The following is a 22,293-nucleotide window of genomic DNA, read 5'->3' on the forward strand; positions in this document are numbered from 1 at the left end:
ATATATGTTCCCATATTGAGTTTTTTTTATGTGTTCTTGTCTTTATGATGTGTGAAACTGGATATGCTATTGCACAACATCCAATCAAGTCTGCTTGATTAAACTTGCTGATAAATTGTGTGATTGTAAATTTGTAATTGCTGCTGATCAATTAGGTGCCACAAACATCATTATGGAGAATGAGAATGTTAAAAACAAGACAGAGTGGAAAGACTCTTGCTCAATTTGCAGCAACTACTTACAAGAAGCATGCGGCAATCCAGGTTAACCCCGGGACACCGGACACTCCAACTTCACGCATCGTTCATCAAATTCATGAACGCGCGTGGCGAAGAATGTAAACCTTATTGCAAAAACAGATATCCAGTAACATGTCCAACAGATAGTTTAAATCTTACGGGCGCGATGAATTCTACGAAATAGGTTTCAAGATGTACATTTTGCAGGCATGAGAATCAACGGTGGCCGTCAGGTTATCCACAAACTGTGTCTCCAGTGTCTTGTGCTGTGCAAAACGCATATGCATATATCAGCAGATTACTAAGAATGCTATATGGAATAAAGATTTAACATTCATGAACAGAATAAAGACTGCTGCAGCTTCTGAGAAAAAAGAAAAAAGAAAATACCTCCCAAAGATCTCTTGCTTCCACGACGCTTTTGGGCGGAATACCAATGTCATCCCATTCAGCTGTAATGGTGTTACGCCCAGGACCTCGGTTCACAAGGAGGAGAGCTACTCTATAGCCTGTAAGAGGCCCTGCCCAGACCTATCCAACCACAAATAAATGTACAAAATTTCTTCAAGAAAGAAAACATAACATAAAATGGAGAATATTAAATGTTCAACCATACCTCAAGATCTCCTTCCATTCTAACCTTCTTAGCTTGAATGCCAAGTGAATCTAAACAAAATGTCAAAAACATGAAATTAGAACCTTATTGACACTCGTGCCTGCAACGTTTCCGATTGTCCAAAAACTGTAAACGTGATCAAAGCCGAATTAATGGATGTAATCACCTTGATTAACAGCAATAACCTCTTTATTGGCGACAATATCCATTGTCTCTTTTGTAATGTTACTCACATCACAACCGAGGAGAAGAGGAGCCTGCAAAATGTCCCGATGTAAAGAAACAGAACCCGAGAGTATGCATTGCATTCACTCAAAGGATGTGAATAAGGAAGATATTGTCAATAATACCTTGGAAATGGCCCAGATACTAAAGTGTACAATGTATTCATCTTTCGTCATTCCGCCATTTCCCACCTCAAGCATATCAGGATCTATTTCACAGAAACAACCAAAACAAGTTCAAATAATATTATAGATCTGTCAAAAGTTCATTTGCATTAACACACTCATCCCTGACAGGGAATTACTAACCGTTCCAACCACCGGGCCTTGCAAGCTCAGCATAAACCTCATTCATGTCTGCTCTAGAGACCATACTGTAAAATAGCATATGATTTATGAGTATTTTCAGCCTGTTAGTCGATAAGATCATAAACATTCATACATGATAGATGAACAGGTTGAATGAATTCAATTTACCTTTCCCATGTATCAGAAATGTCATTGGTTGTTCTCCAGCTGTTTCCTACCTTAGCACCCCACAAAGCAGGGTGCAGATCTCCCCTAACAAAGCAAAGAGTGTAACTCTTAAGTATAATCAGAAGCTGATGAGTCGGAAAAAAAAAGACTAGAAAACAATATAGTTTGAAATGTCATAGTACCATTCACAAAGTGAGAAGAAGATTGGTCGTCCTGCCTTCATCAAAGCTCGGGTCATGACTGGATATCTGCACAAAAGATGGAATGTTCAGTGTACAGATGCCAGAATATCTGGATACCAATGGAGTAACTGTGACTTTTGAGTACCTAACAGTTGGCTTGGTTCCATCATTGTTACAGTTATCATACTTCAAGTAATCAATACCCTGCAAACAAAGTGTATTGTCATAAGATTTAGGTTTCGGGCCATCAACAGAATCATTATGTAAACAGCAATCTTGCAAATTATATATAAAGTAACATTATAGGTGAACAAAGATAGCAGTAAACTACATACCCATGAAGCAAAAGTGCTTGCATCTTGTTCTTCATGACCAAGTGAACCAGGCATCGTTTTGGCACAAGTGAAATACCTGAAAAACACAGAAAGACACATTCTTTCCTTAGTATGATAAAGGATCAAATGAAAAAAATCGAGTGACATCATTGCTAACGAAGTTACCCTGCATCAGAATAAATTCCAAGCTTAAGGCCCTTGCTATGAACATAGTCTGCCAAAGCTTTCATTCCAGATGGAAACGTCGACTTCTTTGGTATTAGATTGCCCTGAAATTAAAAAATGCAGACTTCAGTACAACTACTATGGGAGATACTAAATATTAGCTACATTTGAAAAGAAAATATATACCTTTTCATCACGATAAATCTCGGCCCAGCAATCATCTACAGAGAAAAAAAAATATTACAATAAATTAGGCTACTCTATTGTCAAATTTTTCAAGAGAAAAAAACAAAAACTTGTTATATACTTATATAATGTAGTAACACAACAAACCTATATTAACATAGTTGTATCCGAGTTTGGAAAGACCAGTGGAAACAATAGCATCCGCTGTTACCCACACAAAGCCAAGGACATTAGTGAATTGCTTATGAAAAAAAAAAATTCAGAGAACATCAAATGCTATAATAAAACATACCAGTCTTTTTGATGATTTTCTCATTAATTTTGCAATTAAAATGATTCCAACTGTTCCACCTACATATATAAAATAGAGTAATTAAAATCTGCTTAACCCCACAATAGTTCACCATGCAAGGAAACAAATTCCACATATATTATTAAACTAACAATTAAAGAACCATTTATGTGAAGGATAATGGTTTCCTGCCAATAAATTGGAACAGTAATGATAGGAATCCCAGCAACTAGTATCCCGTTGTCACATTAACGTAGCCCGTGAATTCACTTGAACCTTGTGAGTCCAACTCAGAATAACTGGATACCAAAGTGCTGGGATCTTTATCGTTTTCGATTTCGGAAAGCAATTAAACAGGACCAAAAAGAAAAGATGAGGGTATGGCTAACAAAAGAAAAAGAATAAAATTCAGATAAATAGATCAAAACCAACTTAAGAGAATCAGAATGCATATAAACAAGTTCTTGTATTTCAATCCCACAAGAGCAGTGTCTGATTTGACCCAAAAACAATAGATTGATCTGATCGAACCAGACCCAAAATCAAGAGAAGCAGAGTAAGCAAAAGTAGCGAAATTGAATTGAATAAGAGGAGACATTATTATTACCCCATGGGAGGTGTCATCCCAAGACCATTAGACAGCAGATTCCTCCTGGATTGCTCTTCCAAGTAATTGTACTTGCTTGATAATGGTGATAATGCATCACCAACACCCATCACCAACAAAATCACCACCAGTGAAATATGAACACTAAAACTACTATTTCTCTCCATCTCTGAATACAATACCTTTCCCTGCTCTGCAGATAAGGGAAGTGACTTTACGCACTGGAGAACTGAGGAGTGACTAGCAATAGTGTGTATATATACATATATATATATATAAAATTATATAGAGACTGCACGTGGTAGTCCCTGTTTGGTTTTACCAAAAGGCCCCTTGGAGAAGGAATATTCCGTTGTTGGTACAATTTCAGCAGGATAGAAACTGAAGAAGTTTATTATATATGGGATTTTGTAAGCAAGATAAGAAGGAAGGACACAGATTATTGACATTGCATGACGTCGGATTGGGGGTTATAATTATTTTAGTTTTTTTTTTTGAAAGGCCACAGACCACACACACTAAGCTATGTTCGAGGGGTATGAAGGCCACCACAACAGATGAAAAACTACCCAATCTCAAACCCCCTTATGAGAATAGAACCCTGAACCTCTAGGTCTTGGACGGACAGACAACTTGACCAATCAGGCTATTAATTTGCAACTTAATAATTATTTTAGTTAGAAATTGGGTCACAATTGTTTCCTAAAATTATGTTACATTATGGATGAGTAATATTTGCACCATCCACTTAACTAATTACCTTTCAATCTAAACAAACAAATCTCCGATAAAAAACATAACAATTATAAATACATCCTTTTTTGTGTGTTTTTTTCTTCTAAAAAACACAATCTACACCCTTTCAACTCTAATTATCAATTCCTTCTCTACAGAGGTGGGTTGGAAGGTTTAGTCCCGTAGGTTGTGTCGAGTTGAGTTAGATAAATATATAATTTCAATTCATAGTTAATAAAATATAATAATAAAAATATTATATCATATTATATAGTATTTTTTTTTATAAGTTTTTATAATTATAGTAATATTTAGTATGTTAATTTGTAAAAACTAAAATCATTCCGGGAAAACAAATCATTTAGGATGGGAGATATGAGTTTCAAGAGAATATATGGTTGGGAGTGAAGCCATGCACTAGCAGATAAGAGAGAAATCTTTGTCAAGTGGAGATCCGGGTCAAAGTTTGCAAGTACGTCTTTATTTCTTTAACTCACAAGTCATGATATTATTATGTTTAGTCAAACATCTAGAAGGAATATAATGTTATCAAACCTGAGTCAATAATTGAAGTGGTAAGAGTGATTTGTATCATTTAATGATTAGGGTTCGTAGCCTCTCTTGTTTTGAAAATAAAATAAAATAAAATAATATAATGTTATACCTAGCATGCATGTCCATCAATCTTTGCACGAGTGTACCACATCCAAACATAATAAAAAAGAAATTGAAAATAAGAAGAAGAATAAAAAAAAAAAGACCAAAGCTAGAAGGAACGACCAATTGTTGTGGTCCTTGATTTGGCAATTATTAAATCTCAATCTATGTCTTTGTTGCCTAACTTTATTACACGGTCCAACCCTAACTTTCTTTCTTTTCCCTCTTGTCTTTTTTTTGTCCCCTTTTCCTTTTATTAAATTTCAATCATGTGATTCATGTCTAAAATGCATGGCTCGTTATTTTTTTGTGCACGGGTCTAGCGGTCCCAATTTAATCTCATATTAAATCATCAAATGACAAACTTACATGGTGAAATTCTCAGTATAAACTCAAACTTTTCCCAACTACTAGAGTTTTAGTAAATGAAAAAATTACTAAGCCAAGTGCTTCTTTTACTAATGATAGATACTTCAAAGTCCAAATCCATAGAATAGGAAAAATCTCATCATTTAATGCCACATTTTGTTTTAGAAAACAATATGATTAATTACACTGCTCTAAACTTGATCATGCTAGCGACAAGAAAGATAAGGTTAAAATCTGTGTGGAAAGCAACACCGAAACTGCTGAGTGTGAGCATTGAATTAAACAAGTATATTTCACTGTATGTGGGTAAATCGATCTTTCTCACTTGTATAGGTATAGGTTTTTGTACTTTATTCAATAGGTAACATACGTGACAAGAAATGACCTATCAATTTATATTTTATACATATTGTTATTTAAGAATTTCGTGTATTTGCATCTGAGCCGTTCATTTTTATGTTCAGAATCAATTCGAAATTTTTATATTTCATTTTCTTGCTAGTTTAATATTTGGATTGTGCCATGCAATTCAATTTATTTTTGTATTTTTATTGGGATTCCGATTGTATCTGATTATTTTTAGGTGCAACTAGTATCTTTTACACATTTCCATGAAAAAATTCATTGGTATAGTTGGGAAGATTGCGACTGATCCAAAAAGTAATGAATAAAAAAAAAAAAACATGTCGCATCAATTCTAACTTAAATTGCGTTATTTTTTTCCAAAATTATAAATAGATTGTTTCTTAATAAAAGAAAAAAAAAAACATATGTTGCGGTCATAATATCTTATAATGTATCACGTGGCATAGTCACACCATCTTCCGATGTGGGAGATTCTCATAACCTCATCACACCATTAAAACACCAAGTTTGAAGTTCTTTTTTTTGACACAAAATGGAAAGTCTAACTTAGTATATAATAATATCATACATAAATAGAGAATTTGCAACTAATTTGTATATATAATTATAGAAGCAGTATACGATGAACAGTATAGCTACAGTATTAATAAATTGAACAAAGTTTAAGGCCATTTCACAACTATAGTTTCACTTGAAAAATCACTAAATAAACTCCCACGAGTCTCTCAACAAAATAAGACTCAGCTTATCATTTCATTACCTGATTCCAGCATCACACTCTTGCCACGCCATATCGGGGAAAATTGACAACCAATGTGGATCCTCGTGCCTGCAAAATGTATGCACTTAAGCCTGTTTCATGACTGACTCGGCAAGGGTATTCAGCTGGGTGCCATCAATCAATCTCTACTTCATGTATTCGAACTCTGATATGCAGAAGAAGAATACATAATGAAATAAAATCACTGTTCTCATTTTGTTTAGCCTCCCTTTTCATAGTTAAATTAGTGGAGAGAAGCTATTCACGGATCGTCCATGAAATGGATATAATAGATCTTATGAAGTGTTCTAAAATGATTTAGGACTACCTCTGCTCCTACAACGGAGATGCTGTGTTTGCCCTTTCTTTTACCATTGTTTGAACAAATAGCTCCCCTGCCCTGTATGAGGAACGAACCTGAGAAAAATGCATGAAGAAGATCTTGTGAGCTTCTTTTACCATGTCAATAAAGTACTATAAGTATAGTATTAGTAGCAGAGCAAAACCCATGGACAGCCAATGCTCAATTTGGTCAACTATGAAAAGGCTTTAATATAGCAGGAATGCAGGATAATGATCTCATCAAACCCATTTAAATCTATCAGCTTGTAGTGTAGTAGTAAACAACGCCAGTGCACAAGGCTCTCACAGTGGGTAAGGTAGGGAATAGGCAAGATATGTGTAGATCTTATTCCCATACAATATCTATCAGCTTGTGTATTCCAAAATAAATTATCATCTAAGTGAGCATAAACACTAACAATAAACAAATGGCTCTAGTAAATTAAAGAGTAAGAGTTCAGAAAGAGCTTTACCAGGGGACCACTGGCGACATATCGAAATCCAATAGACTCTCCGTACTCCTTCCAGAAGACGAATTTCTCAGGGGTAACGTACTCCTTGACAGTCAAATGTAATGGAGTTGGCTGCAGCAGAAACAAAAGAGACAACTTCAGCTGATGGGCACTATCACTTATGAGTAATACGACTGGGGGAATGCCTGATCTAGCATGCTTGAAATACTTTTGGCTACATTGATATTGCAGTATGTAAAGTAAAAGAGTGTAGAATACTAGTCCAGCTACTTTCTCATATTGTTCTCTTAAAAGGGGAAGGAAAGCAAGGGAGTAACCACCGTCTAGATATAAACATACAGAAGAACCAACCAAACCATATCTGTAAACCCCAAGCTGGGAAGTGTAAGGCTAAAATGATTCTCTCTCTTAAGAGACTCTGAAGTCTCAATATAAAAATGAAAAATAAAAAAAACCACCACAGGCTAAATGGAACGTTTCAGATTTCAAATTAGCACACTACTATTACTATACCTGAAGATATTGTCCCAGCGTCAGAATGTCAACATCTATGGCCCTTAAATCGGCCATGGCTTCCTTCAACTCATCGTCGGTTTCTCCTAGGCCCAACATTATAGAAGTTTTTGTTATCATCCCCACCTTGCTGACCTTAGCATGTTTTAGAACAGATAAACTTTGTTCGTACCTGCATTACAATTACAACTACAAATTAGAACCATAAGTAGCATTACAAGAACATTTGGAGGACAGTTCAAGCCTTGAAAATTAATTCCTGCGACCTAACTCAAAAAAAATAGTTAAGTCATGTTGCTAACCTCATCATTCCTGCAATGAGTTTTACCACCCCTGTTTTAGTAAACAAAATATTTTACTCTCAACTTATCAATATACTTCGATTAGGTTTGTTTTGCACAAAAATTACTTCAGCGTTACACAGAATGAATTCAGTCAAATTCTTAGTTTAGGATTTTAGTATGCATAAAATAACTCTCAAGCATCGATACACCATACTACACTATCTGCTAATAAAAAAATTGAATGGCATAAAGAAAGCTAGTTCACTTCAGATTTAAATCACTAGAACCAAGTATTAAAGCATAGCAGCATTCAGTTCATTTCAAAATCAACTCACCCAGCCCGAGGATCTCTGACAATTCGCTGGAGTCGCTTCACAGTTTCAACATTGTGAGCAAAGACATCTAATCCTGAGTGTACCAAAGTTTCTACAGCCTTTAAATCACCTCGAAAATCGGAAGTTAAACACTCTACCATTATCTCAGGCTTGAGCTCCTACAGTAATAGAAATACATTGTCTGATCAATTTTGTCAAATCCGCCCAATATGTTTTGCATTGCGATATATAAGCAGTGTTGAATATAATTCGGTGCTATATGAAGAGAAATATGGACCTTCATAGCTTTGACAGTCTGAGCAAAATGTCCACTTCCACCATCAGGTAGATCATCACGATCTACACTCGTCAGAACAATATAATCTACCCTACAAAACCGTAAAGCATGAATGTGAAACTATATAATTTAAACATTTCTAAACAATGAGCATTCGTAGGACAAAAGCAAAGGGATGGGATGTATTTGATATGCATTCCTACTAAAAAGCAAGCTCACAAACTTATGACTTGAGAAAAAGAAGTATTACAATCAGAAAGAAATAGCAACTCTTGCAATCACTATGAGACAAACAGGCACAAGATAACAATATACAATATCCTTATCAGTGTTTCAATCTACAGAGAAAACATAAAGTAAGAAGCAAGGATTCGAAACAGATAATTAAAACGACTTATAATCATTCTTCGTGAAATAAACAGTCTTTAGATCATCACTTCCTCTACTGCGCCAGGAAAGCCTTCTTCACAAAAATAGGATTCATTTTTTCAACACAAAAACAAATGAGGGATTGGAAGAATATTTTAGTCAAAATTACTAGTAAATACAGAAGAGAAGATACCCCCAACTTGCAATGGCCGTAGCAGTGTTTTGGGGTTCCATTGGGTCAGGTGGTCCAGGGTTTCTGCTGGTTTTGACAGCACAAAATCTACAACCGCGAGTACAAGTATCCCCCAGAAGCATGATCGTCGCAGTCGCAATACCATCGCCGCCTCCATTCCAACACTGCCGTCTCAAAAAGGTAATTCAAAAGATTTTGAATAAACATGAGAATCAAAAGCGAACAACACGCAAAGAAAAACCTGAAATTTTTTAAAAAATAGCGTTGAGAGACCTCTCCTATGTTGGGGCACTGTGCTTCCTCGCAGACGGTGTTGAGTTTCAGGTGCGAGAGAGAGTCCTTGACCTCCTGAAACTTGTGTCCCTGAGGCGCTTTCTGCCTTAGCCACGCAGGCTTCTTCACGTTGGGATCTCTGCCTGTGAACGGACCCATTCCTCCCGGATAAGGCACCTTCTTCTCTCCCGACTCCATCAGTTCCCCGGCCGCCGGTAACGGCTTCGACGACGACGACACATTGACGATATTCGGGGACGATTCACATCGTATCGTTTTTCTCAGGGGAGATTTGGGGACTGCGAATGAAATCGAAGGATTTGAAATTGTAAGAGATTGGTTAATCATTTTGGAGGAATGAAAATTGAGAAGAAGCGATTAATTTCCCTCTCGCTTACAAGAAATTCATGAGAGGGCTTTTTGAAATCTCCGTCCATAATAAATTCAATAACTTTTTTAATTTTGTCTTGGTAGTTCAGCTAATCTAATCAACCATACCTCCATATGAACAAAAAAAAAAAAACTCCATATATAAATTTGTGACAAAGCATAATAATAATTCAAATTAACAAATTAGGGTTAAGTAAACTTTTGCTCACCAAAAGATACCCAATATTTCATTTTTCATTTTGGTCATTGAAAAATTAAATATTTCAAGTTGAATCCGAATTTTTTTTTTTACTAAACTTTTACCACTAAAACAGTTTTAGAGCATTCAATCGTGTCACGAACAATTTATGTGCATCATCAATAAAATTGCCACCAATACTTCAACACAAATGAAAGATAACCCAAGTGTTCCTACACTATGATGAGAATCCCACATCGGAAGATAGTGGGTTTGAAGTCTAGCTTATAAGGGAGGACAAACCTCCTATTGTCAACCTGGGTTTTCAATAGAGAGTTAGGCCTAAACTTGTTATGCTAGACTTGGGCTCCCATCCCGTGTGGCGGGTATTCATCATTGGTGCTCTCATTGAGAGCGCACGCACCTGCGTGCAGGTCCGTGGGCCTACATTATAGTAGGCGCGCCTGCCCCGGAGCCCATTCCTTTGTGGAGTTGGGTTAGCAGATAGTGGGCCGTGTCCATTGTGGGCGGGTTGGAAAAGAGAAAAAAAGGTTCTTAAAAAAAGAGAAAGAAAGAGACCGTTACAAGTAACTGGGAAAGCCCTAGATCCACTGGACCTGGCAAGGCTACGTGACCCTGGCTCACAAGGCTTGGGGAGGTAAGTGGGTCGTATGCCGAAATGGTACGTCCAAGGCCATGCACGAGGGGTTGGAAAAGAGAAAAAAAGGTTCTTAAAAAAAGAGAAAGAAAGAGACCGTTACAAGTAACTGGGAAAGCCCTAGATCCACTGGACCTGGCAAGGCTACGTGACCCTGGCTCACAAGGCTTGGGGAGGTAAGTGGGTCGTATGCCGAAATGGTACGTCCAAGGCCATGCACGAGGACGTGCATGCTCCCAAGGGGAAAGGATTGATGAGAATCCTCGTGCATGCTCCCAAGGGGAAAGGATTGATGAGAATCCCACATCGGAAGATGGTGGGTTTGGAGTCTAACTTATAAGGGAGGACAAACCTCCTATTGTCAACCTGGGTGGGTTTGGAGTCTAACTTATAAGAGAGGACAAACCTCCTATTGTCAACCTGGGTTTTCAATAGAGAGTTATGCCCAAACTTGTTATGCTAGACTTGGGCCCCCATCCCGTGTGGCGGGTATTCATCACATTACAACCACGCCTAAGTACCATAATCAAGACAACATATCCAATATCAGACCAAAACCCACCATATATAATTAATATCCAACAAACACCAACCTATTCATAGTTCCTAATACATGTAAATACAATACTAATACATGTAAATACAATACTAGGGTGCTTACACAATCAAGAAAGGAAGAAAATTACAAACCAACGGGGATAACTCCAAACATCGATCAAACACTTGTGGAGAGGGTAGAGAACTCGAAGAAATAAAGAACAAACTAAGAACAAAAGTTCACACAATATCCAATCTCCACAAACTCACTTCCAGCCCTTCTTTTAAGCAATCTTCACCATAGAGAAGCAATAGGCTTTGTCGCTCCTAGGCTGATTGGGCTTGGGCTTTCTTGCTACTTGGAATAATCCACCTTGGGCCTCATGACTACAAAATGCATCATATTGTCGGGAAGAAATCCAATCGAGGCCGTACGTACGTCCACTCACTTTCTCATCTCTAAGAGGTCATGTGTTCGAGTGGTAGAGATAGGATCATTTTCTCAATACAAATGTTGTATTGAGCTGAAGAGAATGAATTCGGTTTGAATATTAACCAGGATTGATGTGGAAATTGCAGAAGATTCACCTAAGACATGGAAACAATTCTAAATTTTCTAAGAAAATTGGGATATTTCTTCAACTTAGAAAACGAATTATAAAGAAACCATAAACAAATAAACAAAGGTCGGAGCAAATAAGAATACCAATCTATTGTGCTTTTGTCTGGGAGAATTCAACGTCTTGATTGTCTTAACAAAGGCAATAACGACTGTGATTCCAGCATAAGTCAATGGTCGAGCGAGAATCCAAGCCAAGGAACTGTGTCCACTCGAGGACCGGGGATAGACTGTGTGGGCGGAGCTAGTGAACTCCACCAGGTCTAGCGGCTTCTCCTGAATCCGCGGCAACTCCTCCTCCCCTCAACCTCCTCACTCTCTTCTTTCTTCTTGTTGTCGTTTTAAACTGGGACGGCGTTTGTCGTGTAATTCTTGGCTGCCGCCGGCGCAAGAATCAAGAGTCTTCTATGTTTTGTATCAGTTGCAGTAGTGGTGAGAAGGGTAGTTGGGGAATTTTGGGTCGCGCAAGCAGAGAAGAAGCAGCGGCGCAAGTAAAAGCAACAAAAGCCATGTCCAAGACACATTGTGGTGGCGACCGCATTAGTTTAGCTCAGCTGAGCCTGTTACGGCTATGGGGTTCAAGCTCAATCCATGTGAGCTGAGGTTTATCAGAACCGGATCAGAAGATGAACTAGAGAATCAGCAATCTGATTGATTGACAGGGGTGACAAAATACTATCCGGGTAAGAATTTATCTAGTTTGAATTAAATCAAGCTTAATATATACGAAATCTGGATTCAAATACAAATTTTGTTTTTTTTTTTTTAAATTAGAATCCGGGACAAAACACATCAATTTTGTCTAATTTATACTTGTCCAAATCTTAAATTGAATTAATTTATTGTCCAATTTACTTATTTGAATTTAAATCAATTTGGATTTGGTTAACTAAGTACGTCCAAAATCCAATTAGAATTAGGGTCTCGACGTGTATATGCTTCATAAACACGTACTCTTATAACCAATCTAAAATTGATCTAGAAATCGATTTATTTTCCACCCTACTGATTGATTTATTCTTTGGCTAAACCATACTTTATATCCTTGAAGTTGTACGTTTTTCTTGTTTCTATCATTAAAGTTTAAAATTTACCCTAAATATCCTTAATGTTACAAAAACCAACCCAATTGTGTCCCAAGGCCCATTTTCCGACTGTGTAGTTGACATAAATTGCCTGCGTGGCAATTGGAATGACAAATTAGCATACACGTGTAATTTTTTATAAGAAAAAAATCCAGATCATTTAAAATGCCAACTCATCAACAATACCTAATTTTTTTAAAAAAACCTTTCTTCTTCTTCCGAGTTCTTCGTAGACGAACGACAGTTTTTCTTATGGCCTCTCTTCAATTATATGGGTGCAAAATCTGTAGATCTTTTGTTTTTTCGAAATGGGGTACCGTCAATTTTCTGCATGATTTTCTTGACTTCATGTTTACCAAAAAAAGCCCTAAATTTCAAAATAAAAATCCCCTTCCTCTTCTTTCTTTATTGCCTAAATCGTGGGAGTAGGGTTTGTGAGTGAATTTAAATCATGGAGGTTTGTGGTTTGAGTTTTGATAAACTCTCCTTAATTTGTCTTTTTCTACCTCTCCACTCTTTTCTTTATTAGCTAAATCGTGGGAGTGGGGAGACAATTCTTTTCCCAGTTCTTGAATGGAGATTGTTCTTGAATTGGTCAAAGTTCTTTACTCAGTCCGAGCTCCAATGTGGCTGCAGGAGAAGAGGAAGTTACTGATTTCGAATAAATATGGCGAATTTGTTGAGCTTCGTTGTTGCTGTCAAACTTGTGTTTGGACTTTGGAAGAATAAGATAAAAAAGTGTCTTTGATTAGGGGGTTTTTGGAAAAAAATTGAGGTGAAAATGGTTAAATTTATTTATGTTCGTTGAAATGTAACTGTGTAGTTTCGGTTGCCACATGTGTAATTTCCTACTCTCTTCAGAATAACGAAATCGGGACAGGTTTGGATAGGTCTTTATAACATAAGGATATTTAAAGTAAATTTTAAAGACAAAAACGAGAAAGACGTGTAATTTCCAAGGTTTTTAAAACTGGACCGATCATCAAATCAAAAAACTCTTCAGTTTACGGTTTAAAGATTCAATCGGGGTTCAAACCGAGTTTGAATCGATTCTAAAGTAATGAATTATTTATATATATATCTATATTATATGTATATAATATATAAGAAAACTTCCTAAAAATAGAATATATCCAAATAAAGTATCATTTTAAACAAAGAAAGTTTCATAACCTAGTGCTTAAAGCTTTTTTTAATGAACAAAAGGTCATGAGTTCAAACCATATAAATAACAAAATTCAAAAATATTTTATTAACTTTAATAAATGAACCAAACCGGTCAAAATCGACCCGATTCTAACCGGTTCAACAGAAGAACCGGTCGGTTCAACCGAAAATATCTCGATTCATAAATTACCGATTCTGACACCCCAACCGGACCGGACAAATGTCCTGTCACCGGTCCGACCGGCCGGTCCGATCCGGTTTTCAAAACCTTGCTAATTTCAAAACATAAAGTATGGTTTAGTCTTTTTTCTTTATCAAGAACCAAAAGGACAATTTTATTTTACGTCATCCAGTAGTATGACGTGGCCATGACTCCAGATAAGCTTTGAATTCTAATGAATGCCCAACTAGTCAGAGCTCACTCCCCTTGCACCCCCGAATGGACCCGCGACGCGCCCCGCGCTCCGTCATCGACCCGAAGGTCCGGCGAGTCGGGTTCTTTACTGGCACCGGCCAAATGCTCCCCTCCTCTGCTCCCTTCGCCGATCTTTCCTCATCCCCATCGGTCGGGAAGTCCCTTTCTCCTGTCATGATTCCGCCGCCCCGCCACCCGTCCGACACCCTTTCGTCCTCCCCTGTCAGGCGATCTTCGATGGCTGCTGCCGCCGTGGACTCGTTGGCTGTGGGCAGTTATAATGCTTCCGAATTACTCCCGGGCACCTCCCCCTCTGGGAGAGCCCGAAACCCGGAGCTTTCGGATGACCTAGGGGCGTCACCTGGCCGATCAAAGAGATCCCCAGCTTTTGCTTCGAGTAGTGTTCCAGCAAGTGGGTTGACTACCGTTTCAGTGGTGAACTTGCATCCTGGTATCTTTCTTATATGCAGAAACTTGCTATTGGACTATATGCATGTTACACTTGTGCGAATGTATTTTTGTGCGTAGATATGATCATATGAAGATGTATGTAAGGGAATGAAATTGGAAATTGTGTGTTAGTTAAAAATTCGTATCAGCATAATTTTGTGAATTTAGTTTTTATATTTTCCTATTATCGAAATCCTAACCAGAAAACAAGGATTTGTTGTCAATGGATTGTCTGAAGTTTTAGAAGCTTATTTGTATTGAATAGAGCAAAAAAATCATTGTCTATTGAGATTACAAAATATTCGATGTTCATTGCATTAGTATCTATAAAAGAAAATGAGTACACTTACATGGCCTTACCAGCTTAAAAATATACATATCTTAACATTTTCAGCAGACTTTACATCATTGGATATTCTTATTCCATTTTTTTTTATCCCAATCTTAAGCTAGCTATTGTCTTGTGTATCAAGGGTGGAAGTGCATTTGATTGCTAGTTTCATTTATGAAGCTTAACTTTTGTTCATGCACTTTGGAATATGAAACATTTAGTGTTGCACCTAGAATAAGTCTAATGCGATCCTAAAGGTGCAATAAAGAAAACTAAATCCTTGACTACATCATTGTCTCTCGTAATTCATACCAAACATATGGACTGCTTGTCGAATATGATCCCCTCCAGCATTATAATCAAAGCAACCATTTTATTTCTTTGTTTTTTATTCCTTTTTTTACATCAATGATTTTGACAGAATATTGATGTCTGTTTGGGTTGGCTGTACGTATCTTGTGAACTAGTTGGTGTACATTTTTGGTGGAGTAAAGGAAAGAATTGTTGGGGCTGATTAAAACTACATTTGGTTAATTTTAAATGTGTTTCAATGTTGTTGAATTTCTTGTGTGGTATATGAGGCCTTGGTAATGGTAGAATCTCAATGGACATATTTATCAAGTGAGTTTGATTTGTTTATGTGACAATTTATTGGATACAAGTAGCACTTTTACCTCTGACTGGAAAGAGGTTCAACTTATCACGTTAAGAAGTAGTGGCGCACTTTGTAAGATATAGGCAGTACAAGCTATATATTTATGTTTCGGTGCTGCTAATAATTTCTTCAAGAATAAAAACGTTAAATTTCTGAAGATATGGTTTGCAGAAAAGGCTGTCAGTGCATCAGTTGAAGTGCAGCTTGACCGAACCACAACTTCAAAGTCCTTGAAAGAGAGGACCTCTAAAGCTGAGAGGCGGGCGCTTCAGGAGGCTCAACGAGCTGCAAAAGGTGGAAAAAATTGTTATTTTTTCTTCAGACTTATGACTACTGGCACACCTTCACCGGGGTCCTTTAAGTTAATATGGGATCAATTATCTCAATTCTCAACTGCTTATAAAGATTATTTGCCATTCCTCCACTGTGAACTAATATTAGGTTATTTACACAGAGGGATGGAAAAAATTGTGGGAAACCGAGTCGCTCTCTAGACTGGCTCTTCCATACTTGCCTTTTCTTTTTTACTTCATTTTATTGTCTAGCATGCTTCATATGTAGAATTTGTGTTTGTTGCATTGATGGCTGCTGAGTGCTGACTTTACAATAAAGCCCAGCACCATCTGATGCTCTTTAGTTTTTCTTTTTCTTTTATTTTGCATTTTGTATTTCCTATTCTGCTTATCATTAATCCTATTCCCTTTGGTCACGGATATCAGCTAAGGGGAGCAAGGCACCCACTACTGCGTCTGGTGTGGTGACTTCAGCCAATGTAAAGTCAGCTAAACCCTCAAAGATCGTTTCCCAGAAGAATGACAGTGGCCCAGTTGCTACTCCTGAGAAGAAGGGAATTGATCGCCCCTCTGAAAAAGATAGAAAGAAAGATGTACCTCATCCACGCATGCAATATGACGATACAAGTCGGGTAGAAAAGGCAAAAAAGCGTGCTGTTGTAAAACAAACTGAAGCTAGGAACAGAGTAGAATTGTTCAGGCATTTGCCTCAGTATGAGCTAGGAACACAGCTTCCTGATCTCGAAGCAAAGTTCTTCCAGCTTGAGCCCATGCATCCAGCTGTCTGCAAGGTATTCATGTGTGTGCAACTGCTTAGGGGTTTTTTATTTGTTATGCCTTGAAGTTAGATTTAGAAATGTATAAGCTAGCGCAATTAATCCTTTGGACTTTTGGCCGACTCTTGCCCAAACCATGTGGTATTGGCTATGAGCCTACCATTGTCTGGTTCAGTTTGAATAACTCACAGAATCCATGCCGTGATTGACATCTTTAGCTAAATGACAGGGAGTGGGCAGGGTTATCAAAATGTATAAGCCATTATTAATTATGTGAATGGCTGGACATGAGCATACTTTTTCTCATGGTTTCTTGTTTTCAGGTTGGACTACAGTATCTGTCAGGAGATATATGTGGTGGCAATGCTCGTTGTGTTGCAATGCTGCAAGCATTCCAAGAGGTTATTAAAGACTACTCCACTCCTTCAGAAAAGACACTTTCCAGAGACTTAACTGCAAAAGTTAGTTGTTATGTTTCTTTCTTTATTCAGTGTCGGCCACTTTCAATCAGCATGGGGAATGCAATTAGGTTTTTGAAGAATAGCATTGCGAAGTTACCCTTGACTCTATCTGAATCAGAATCGAAAGCTTCTCTTCATTTGGATATTGAACGTTTTATAAATGAGAAGATCATACTTGCAGATAAGGTGATAGTCAAACATGCTGTCACAAAGATCAATGATGGTGATGTGCTGCTTACATATGGGTTATCCTCGGCTGTTGAAATGTTACTATTGCACGCCCATGAGCTCGGCAAACAGTTTCGTGTTGTGGTGGTGGACTCTCGTCCAAAGCTTGAAGGGAAACTTTTACTTCGTAGGTTGGTTGGAAGAGGTCTTAGCTGTACTTATACTCATATAAATGCTGTCTCTTACATCATGCACGAGGTTACTCGTGTTTTTCTTGGTGCTGCATCCGTATTGACTAATGGGACAGTCTTCTCAAGAGTTGGGACTGCAAGCATTGCTATGGTTGCCGATGCATTCCGTGTCCCAGTCTTAGTCTGTTGTGAAGCGTATAAGTTTCACGAAAGGGTACAGCTTGATTCAATATGCTCCAATGAGCTTGGTATGCAGTTTTAGCTATTACTCAATTTAAGGAGTGGTTCTTGTGACTTGGCTACTTCGCTGATGATGTAACTCTGCAAGTGTGTTACTACTTTCTTGCAGGTGATCCAGATGCCATTTCAAAGGTTTATGGTAGCCGGGATATCAATGTCTTGGATCATTGGGCCAACAGTGAAAATCTGCAGCTTCTGAATCTCATGTAACTTTTTTGTGATTTAAACGCTACTGAAGTTGCTAGTTTCCCAACTGACCATACATTGTGTATGTTGTTTGTTGACAGGTACGACGCAATGCCTTCGGATTATGTTTCAATGATTATTACAGATTACGGCATGGTAAGCTATATCATGATTAATAAATAAACTAGTTGACTTTGCTTTTTGGAATATATTTGGCTTTTTGCTCTTTGTATTTTGGGCCTTGTAAAGTGAATTGCAAGACAATGAAAATCTTGTTTTGCATTGTATGATTGTATCCTATTATTTCTAACTTGCAAACTTGGCGATTTGCGGTCTCAACTCTCAAGCAGATTCATGGACTGACGAGAACAGTGAGGAAGCTCTAAATATTAAGTGTTGCTTTGGCAAATTTCTTTTTAAGCTGCTTCTTCCAGTATTTGTTTATGGACTGTTCTTTGCTTCAGCCTTGTCAACCCTAGACCCCCTAAGCCTGACAGTTTCTTTAATTGCCCCTGGAAGTAATATTTTGCACATATAATGCTTTACTATTCCTGACTCCAACATCGTCTGCCTCATTCAGGTTCCCTCTACAAGCGTGCCAGTAATTGTGCGAGAATACAGGGGAGAACACATATGGATGTAGATGGCTTGCCAACGTATCGTGGAGGCTTCTGCAAAGTTTTGCCTGCACTTTCATTTCACCAGCTAATTCAAGCTGATATTGTGGTCCTGATTGCTTTTGGTCTTTTTTTTTTGGATTGGTTATGAATTTGTCTTTTTTCCTTTGTGCCTGCTCGGTGAAGAGTGCGTTTTCTCGCCTCTCCAAGCAGATTTTGTGACCCATCATTCTCCATGTAACAATTTCCTGTATGCGAGTCAGAGATCTGTTTTAGACAGCATCTTTTGCTGAATGTATGAATGCAACTCTACCTGCTTGAAATTTTTGTATGAGAAGAGAATCTTTGTTTTAATTTCGTAAAACATCAGTGTTAGTGATCCCTGCAGCAGTTATAAACTTATAATGCAAAAGCCACAAAGTCGACCAGTTTTAGCAGATTTAAAGGAACGTATATCTCCGTCACACTAATCAGGAGATCTTGTGATAAACCCTTTCAAACCTAGACCTTGAAAAGGGATGAATATGTCGGTTCAAACCTAGACCTTGCAATTGAATGAATATGGCGGTGGAAGGTAGAAGAAGAGTTACAGAAAGCACGAAGAAACACAACAGAGAAGGAAAAAAATTCATATTAACTCGCTAATACCTGCTTATAAGCCAACTAAACCGACTTAACAAAATACCAAACCATGTACTTCACCAAAATAACCACAGGATCCTATCATCTTGAGAAAAGAAAAATACAGCTAAACCAATCCCAAGAACATAAAGGAGCATAAGTTTCCATAATTCCAGCAATGCAATCAATCACTCTCAAGCTTGTGATACAAAAGAACTCTGAGATTCATATATTATGAGAATACATGTTTTATCAATTACTAAGACATACAGATTTGAGTCTACTCTATTGCATCTCTGTGATTGTGGATGTCAGCTTTACCATGAACAGGAGCAATAAGTGCAAGAATAACAAAACCACCCAGAACAACAATCAAGATGCCCAAAGAGTTCACCAGCAAAGCTTCGGTAGAATACCGTGATATTATCTTGTGGGTCTGAAGGAATGTGGCCTTTTCTAGAAAACCAGTAGTAGCAGTAGCAACTGAGAGGGCATAAATATAAACTCCAAAGAACACATGCCATGGTAGCAAGGTAACTCTGCTATTTCTTGAGCCACCTGGGTACCAAAAGGTTACGAATCCAGCAGCCAGCTGTGCAAGAAACAAACGATACCATGAGTAACGATACCATGAGTAACGATACCATAAGTACGAGACGAGAATTCAAACTAACTTCTCAAGAGAGAGAGAGAGCGACTATAACGGTAACAAAAATAAGAAAGGAATCATGAAGAAGACCTGGATACCAAAGAGGGCAAGGCAAGCAAGACCCAACCAAGAATGCAGGCTATAAAAGTTGTCGATGCCCTTGTCGTTATGGAATTTCAAAGCAGCCCATACACCAACCACGCTTAAACAAAAAGCAACAAATTGTAGAGTAAGATGAACTAGTTTTCGGAAGCTTTTTGTCCCAGCAACTGTCCTATATGCTAGCATAGCTGCATCAATTCACACAGCATTTAAAAAAAACATTTAGAACTCACAGCAGCAGTAAAGTAACATGTATAACATTCTAAGTTTTCAGAAAGTGAAAGGGCATTGCAATTGCCAGAAGACATAGCCAGAGTCGGCCAATGTATATATTAAACTTTCAGAGAAGGCAGAGCAGACCCAAAACTCATCTTCCCAGAGGAAAAAGGCAAGTTAAAGCCTTCCTCGATCTTATTAATTGAAATTTTATGGCCAATATCTAAGATTAGCTTCCACAGACAAAGGGGACTCTCTTTTCTCGAATGCAAAATAATTTATCGCAAGAGTACCAAGAAAGTGCAACTCAAAATGATTTACAAGACAGTTAACCTGATAACGTCAAAGAAACCGATACAAGTGGAAAGATCTTAATTGAAAGCGAAGTGAACTTGTACAGCAAAACAAAACAACATGAGATACAAGGACTACATTTACATAAATTATCAACAAAATATGCGAATATAGCATAACTTTGAACAGAATCTCATCTCGATCATCTCTTCTTTCATGATCACTTCTTCATTTTCCCAAAAAAACCAAAAAGAGCTCCGCCATCACATTGGGAGACTGATCATAATTGCAACTACCACTAATATATGAAATTACAGTCATGATTCAAAGGAATGAACTAAATAGAACAAGTGGCTATTTGTCAAGTAAACAAAAAATCATCAAATGTAAATATAGATTGAGGTATTAAGCAAGGCACCTGCTGCAGGCCATAGCCTGATATAGCAAAATCTCAATCAACCGAAGAATTCTGATTGCCATTTATAGGGTCTATTTCACTAGTATATCATGTAATAAGAAAATCGAACATAAACAATCCCTTCCCAGAAGAGAAAAATATACATATAAAACAACTAAAAAATTCTTGGGTTTGGGAATTTTACCTTCACCATTGATGAGTATAAGCCCAATCACCATTAGAACAGGATGAACCTGAAGGAAAGCTCAATCAATCACGATGGAATCTAGAGAAGAAGAAAATGCAGTGTCAAACAATAACAATAAAAAAAATTTACATTGAAGATGAGATCTTTGTTATCCGAGATAAGAGCCAATCCTCCTCTGTAATGGACAGTCCAAGTCAGAACCAAAGCAGTGGCTATCGCTCCCATCACCCTCACCACCATGAAGATCGGGAACCCAACCACCGGAACCGCCATTATTTCCTTCGTCTGTCCTGACACTAGGTTTTGGGCTTCTGAATCTTGAGAAGGAGACTGTGTGTTCATTTTGTTTTTCACTTTTTCTACTTCGGCGTCTTTTGACTTTTAGGATTGTCACGTTGGCATGCTTTAATTGGGGACAAAAGAGTATTTTTCATCCCTCAATACATTTTCGTCCCTTAACTTTTTTTCTTCCATTTTTCATCCCCCAACTATGAAAAAATATCATGTTTATCCCTCGAATAAATCCGGCCATTGAAAAATCCTAGTGGCATCATATTATTCATCAGATCAGGTTTTTCCCAACCTCAATCTCACTTGAAAGGACCAAAATGATACTTTTCAATAGGTGAGGGATGCAAATGGGAGAAAAAAAGCTTAGGGACAAAAATGAAACTCGCTCCATAATAGAGGAATGAAAAATATATTTTTGCCCTTTAATTGGTTTTAATATTTTATTATGAGTCGTTTCACAGATAATTTATTTATTTTGAGTAATATATATTTAAATAATTTTGACAATAATATATATTATTGATAGAAAATGATGGCAGATATATTTCTTAAAATATTGGTAAGTGTATGCCTGTTTGGAAATAGTTTTCAAATTATTGTGTAAAGTACGTGCTGAAACAAATTAAAATAAATGGTAAAATAAATAAGAAATAATTTATGATATTAATAAAAACACTTATATATGTGAATATTTAAATAATTTTTAATCAAAAAATTATTTAAATAATAATTAAACAGAATATTTAATGAAATCTTATTGAAAAAATAATTAATAAATAATTAAAAAATATATTATTGTGAGTGTGCATGTCCCAGTGCTGGTGGAAGG

General features: G+C 37.3%; 4 protein-coding genes across 5 annotated transcripts; 1 reads left to right on the forward strand and 3 right to left on the reverse strand.

Annotated features, from left to right (window-relative positions):
* Positions 1–151: 151 nt before the first annotated feature.
* Positions 152–3,571, reverse strand: LOC119998233 (alpha-galactosidase 1-like). The gene is made up of 15 exons (XM_038845498.1): positions 3,324–3,571; positions 2,717–2,775; positions 2,572–2,628; positions 2,425–2,459; positions 2,239–2,342; positions 2,074–2,149; positions 1,884–1,942; positions 1,739–1,804; positions 1,557–1,640; positions 1,389–1,453; positions 1,206–1,288; positions 1,022–1,112; positions 856–905; positions 630–770; positions 152–505 (listed from the first exon to the last, which is right to left on the reverse strand). Exons 1-15 carry the CDS (start codon positions 3,488–3,490, stop codon positions 413–415), a joined length of 1,230 nt encoding a protein of 409 aa, XP_038701426.1. The 5' UTR covers positions 3,491–3,571; the 3' UTR covers positions 152–412.
* A 2,444-nt stretch (positions 3,572–6,015) lies between these two features.
* Positions 6,016–9,765, reverse strand: LOC119998307 (lipoyl synthase, chloroplastic). Of its 2 annotated transcripts, none has more exons than XM_038845603.1 (8): positions 9,270–9,765; positions 8,997–9,160; positions 8,435–8,525; positions 8,158–8,315; positions 7,539–7,710; positions 7,026–7,136; positions 6,539–6,627; positions 6,016–6,376 (listed from the first exon to the last, which is right to left on the reverse strand). In XM_038845603.1, exons 1-7 carry the CDS (start codon positions 9,615–9,617, stop codon positions 6,547–6,549), a joined length of 1,125 nt encoding a protein of 374 aa, XP_038701531.1. In that variant the 5' UTR covers positions 9,618–9,765; the 3' UTR covers positions 6,016–6,376; positions 6,539–6,546. The 2 variants fall into 2 exon arrangements, with proteins under 2 accessions (XP_038701531.1, XP_038701532.1); XM_038845604.1 differs by having other exon boundaries at positions 6,016–6,279; positions 9,270–9,617.
* Positions 9,766–14,281: 4,516 nt separating this feature from the next.
* Positions 14,282–19,050, forward strand: LOC119998994 (translation initiation factor eIF-2B subunit delta-like). The gene is made up of 7 exons (XM_038846481.1): positions 14,282–14,769; positions 15,926–16,048; positions 16,474–16,838; positions 17,147–17,891; positions 17,993–18,089; positions 18,171–18,225; positions 18,650–19,050. The coding sequence occupies exons 1-7, from the start codon at positions 14,343–14,345 to the stop codon at positions 18,710–18,712; spliced, it is 1,875 nt and encodes a 624-aa protein (XP_038702409.1). The 5' UTR covers positions 14,282–14,342; the 3' UTR covers positions 18,713–19,050.
* Positions 19,051–19,359: 309 nt separating this feature from the next.
* LOC119998288 (probable transmembrane ascorbate ferrireductase 2) lies at positions 19,360–21,512 on the reverse strand. The gene is made up of 4 exons (XM_038845580.1): positions 21,303–21,512; positions 21,171–21,219; positions 20,047–20,246; positions 19,360–19,899 (listed from the first exon to the last, which is right to left on the reverse strand). The coding sequence occupies exons 1-4, from the start codon at positions 21,444–21,446 to the stop codon at positions 19,588–19,590; spliced, it is 705 nt and encodes a 234-aa protein (XP_038701508.1). The 5' UTR covers positions 21,447–21,512; the 3' UTR covers positions 19,360–19,587.
* Between the last annotated feature and the right edge of the window lie 781 nt (positions 21,513–22,293).

Source organism: Tripterygium wilfordii, chromosome 5 (genome assembly GCF_013401445.1).
Source record: "Tripterygium wilfordii isolate XIE 37 chromosome 5, ASM1340144v1, whole genome shotgun sequence".
Lineage (NCBI taxonomy): Eukaryota > Viridiplantae > Streptophyta > Magnoliopsida > Celastrales > Celastraceae > Tripterygium > Tripterygium wilfordii.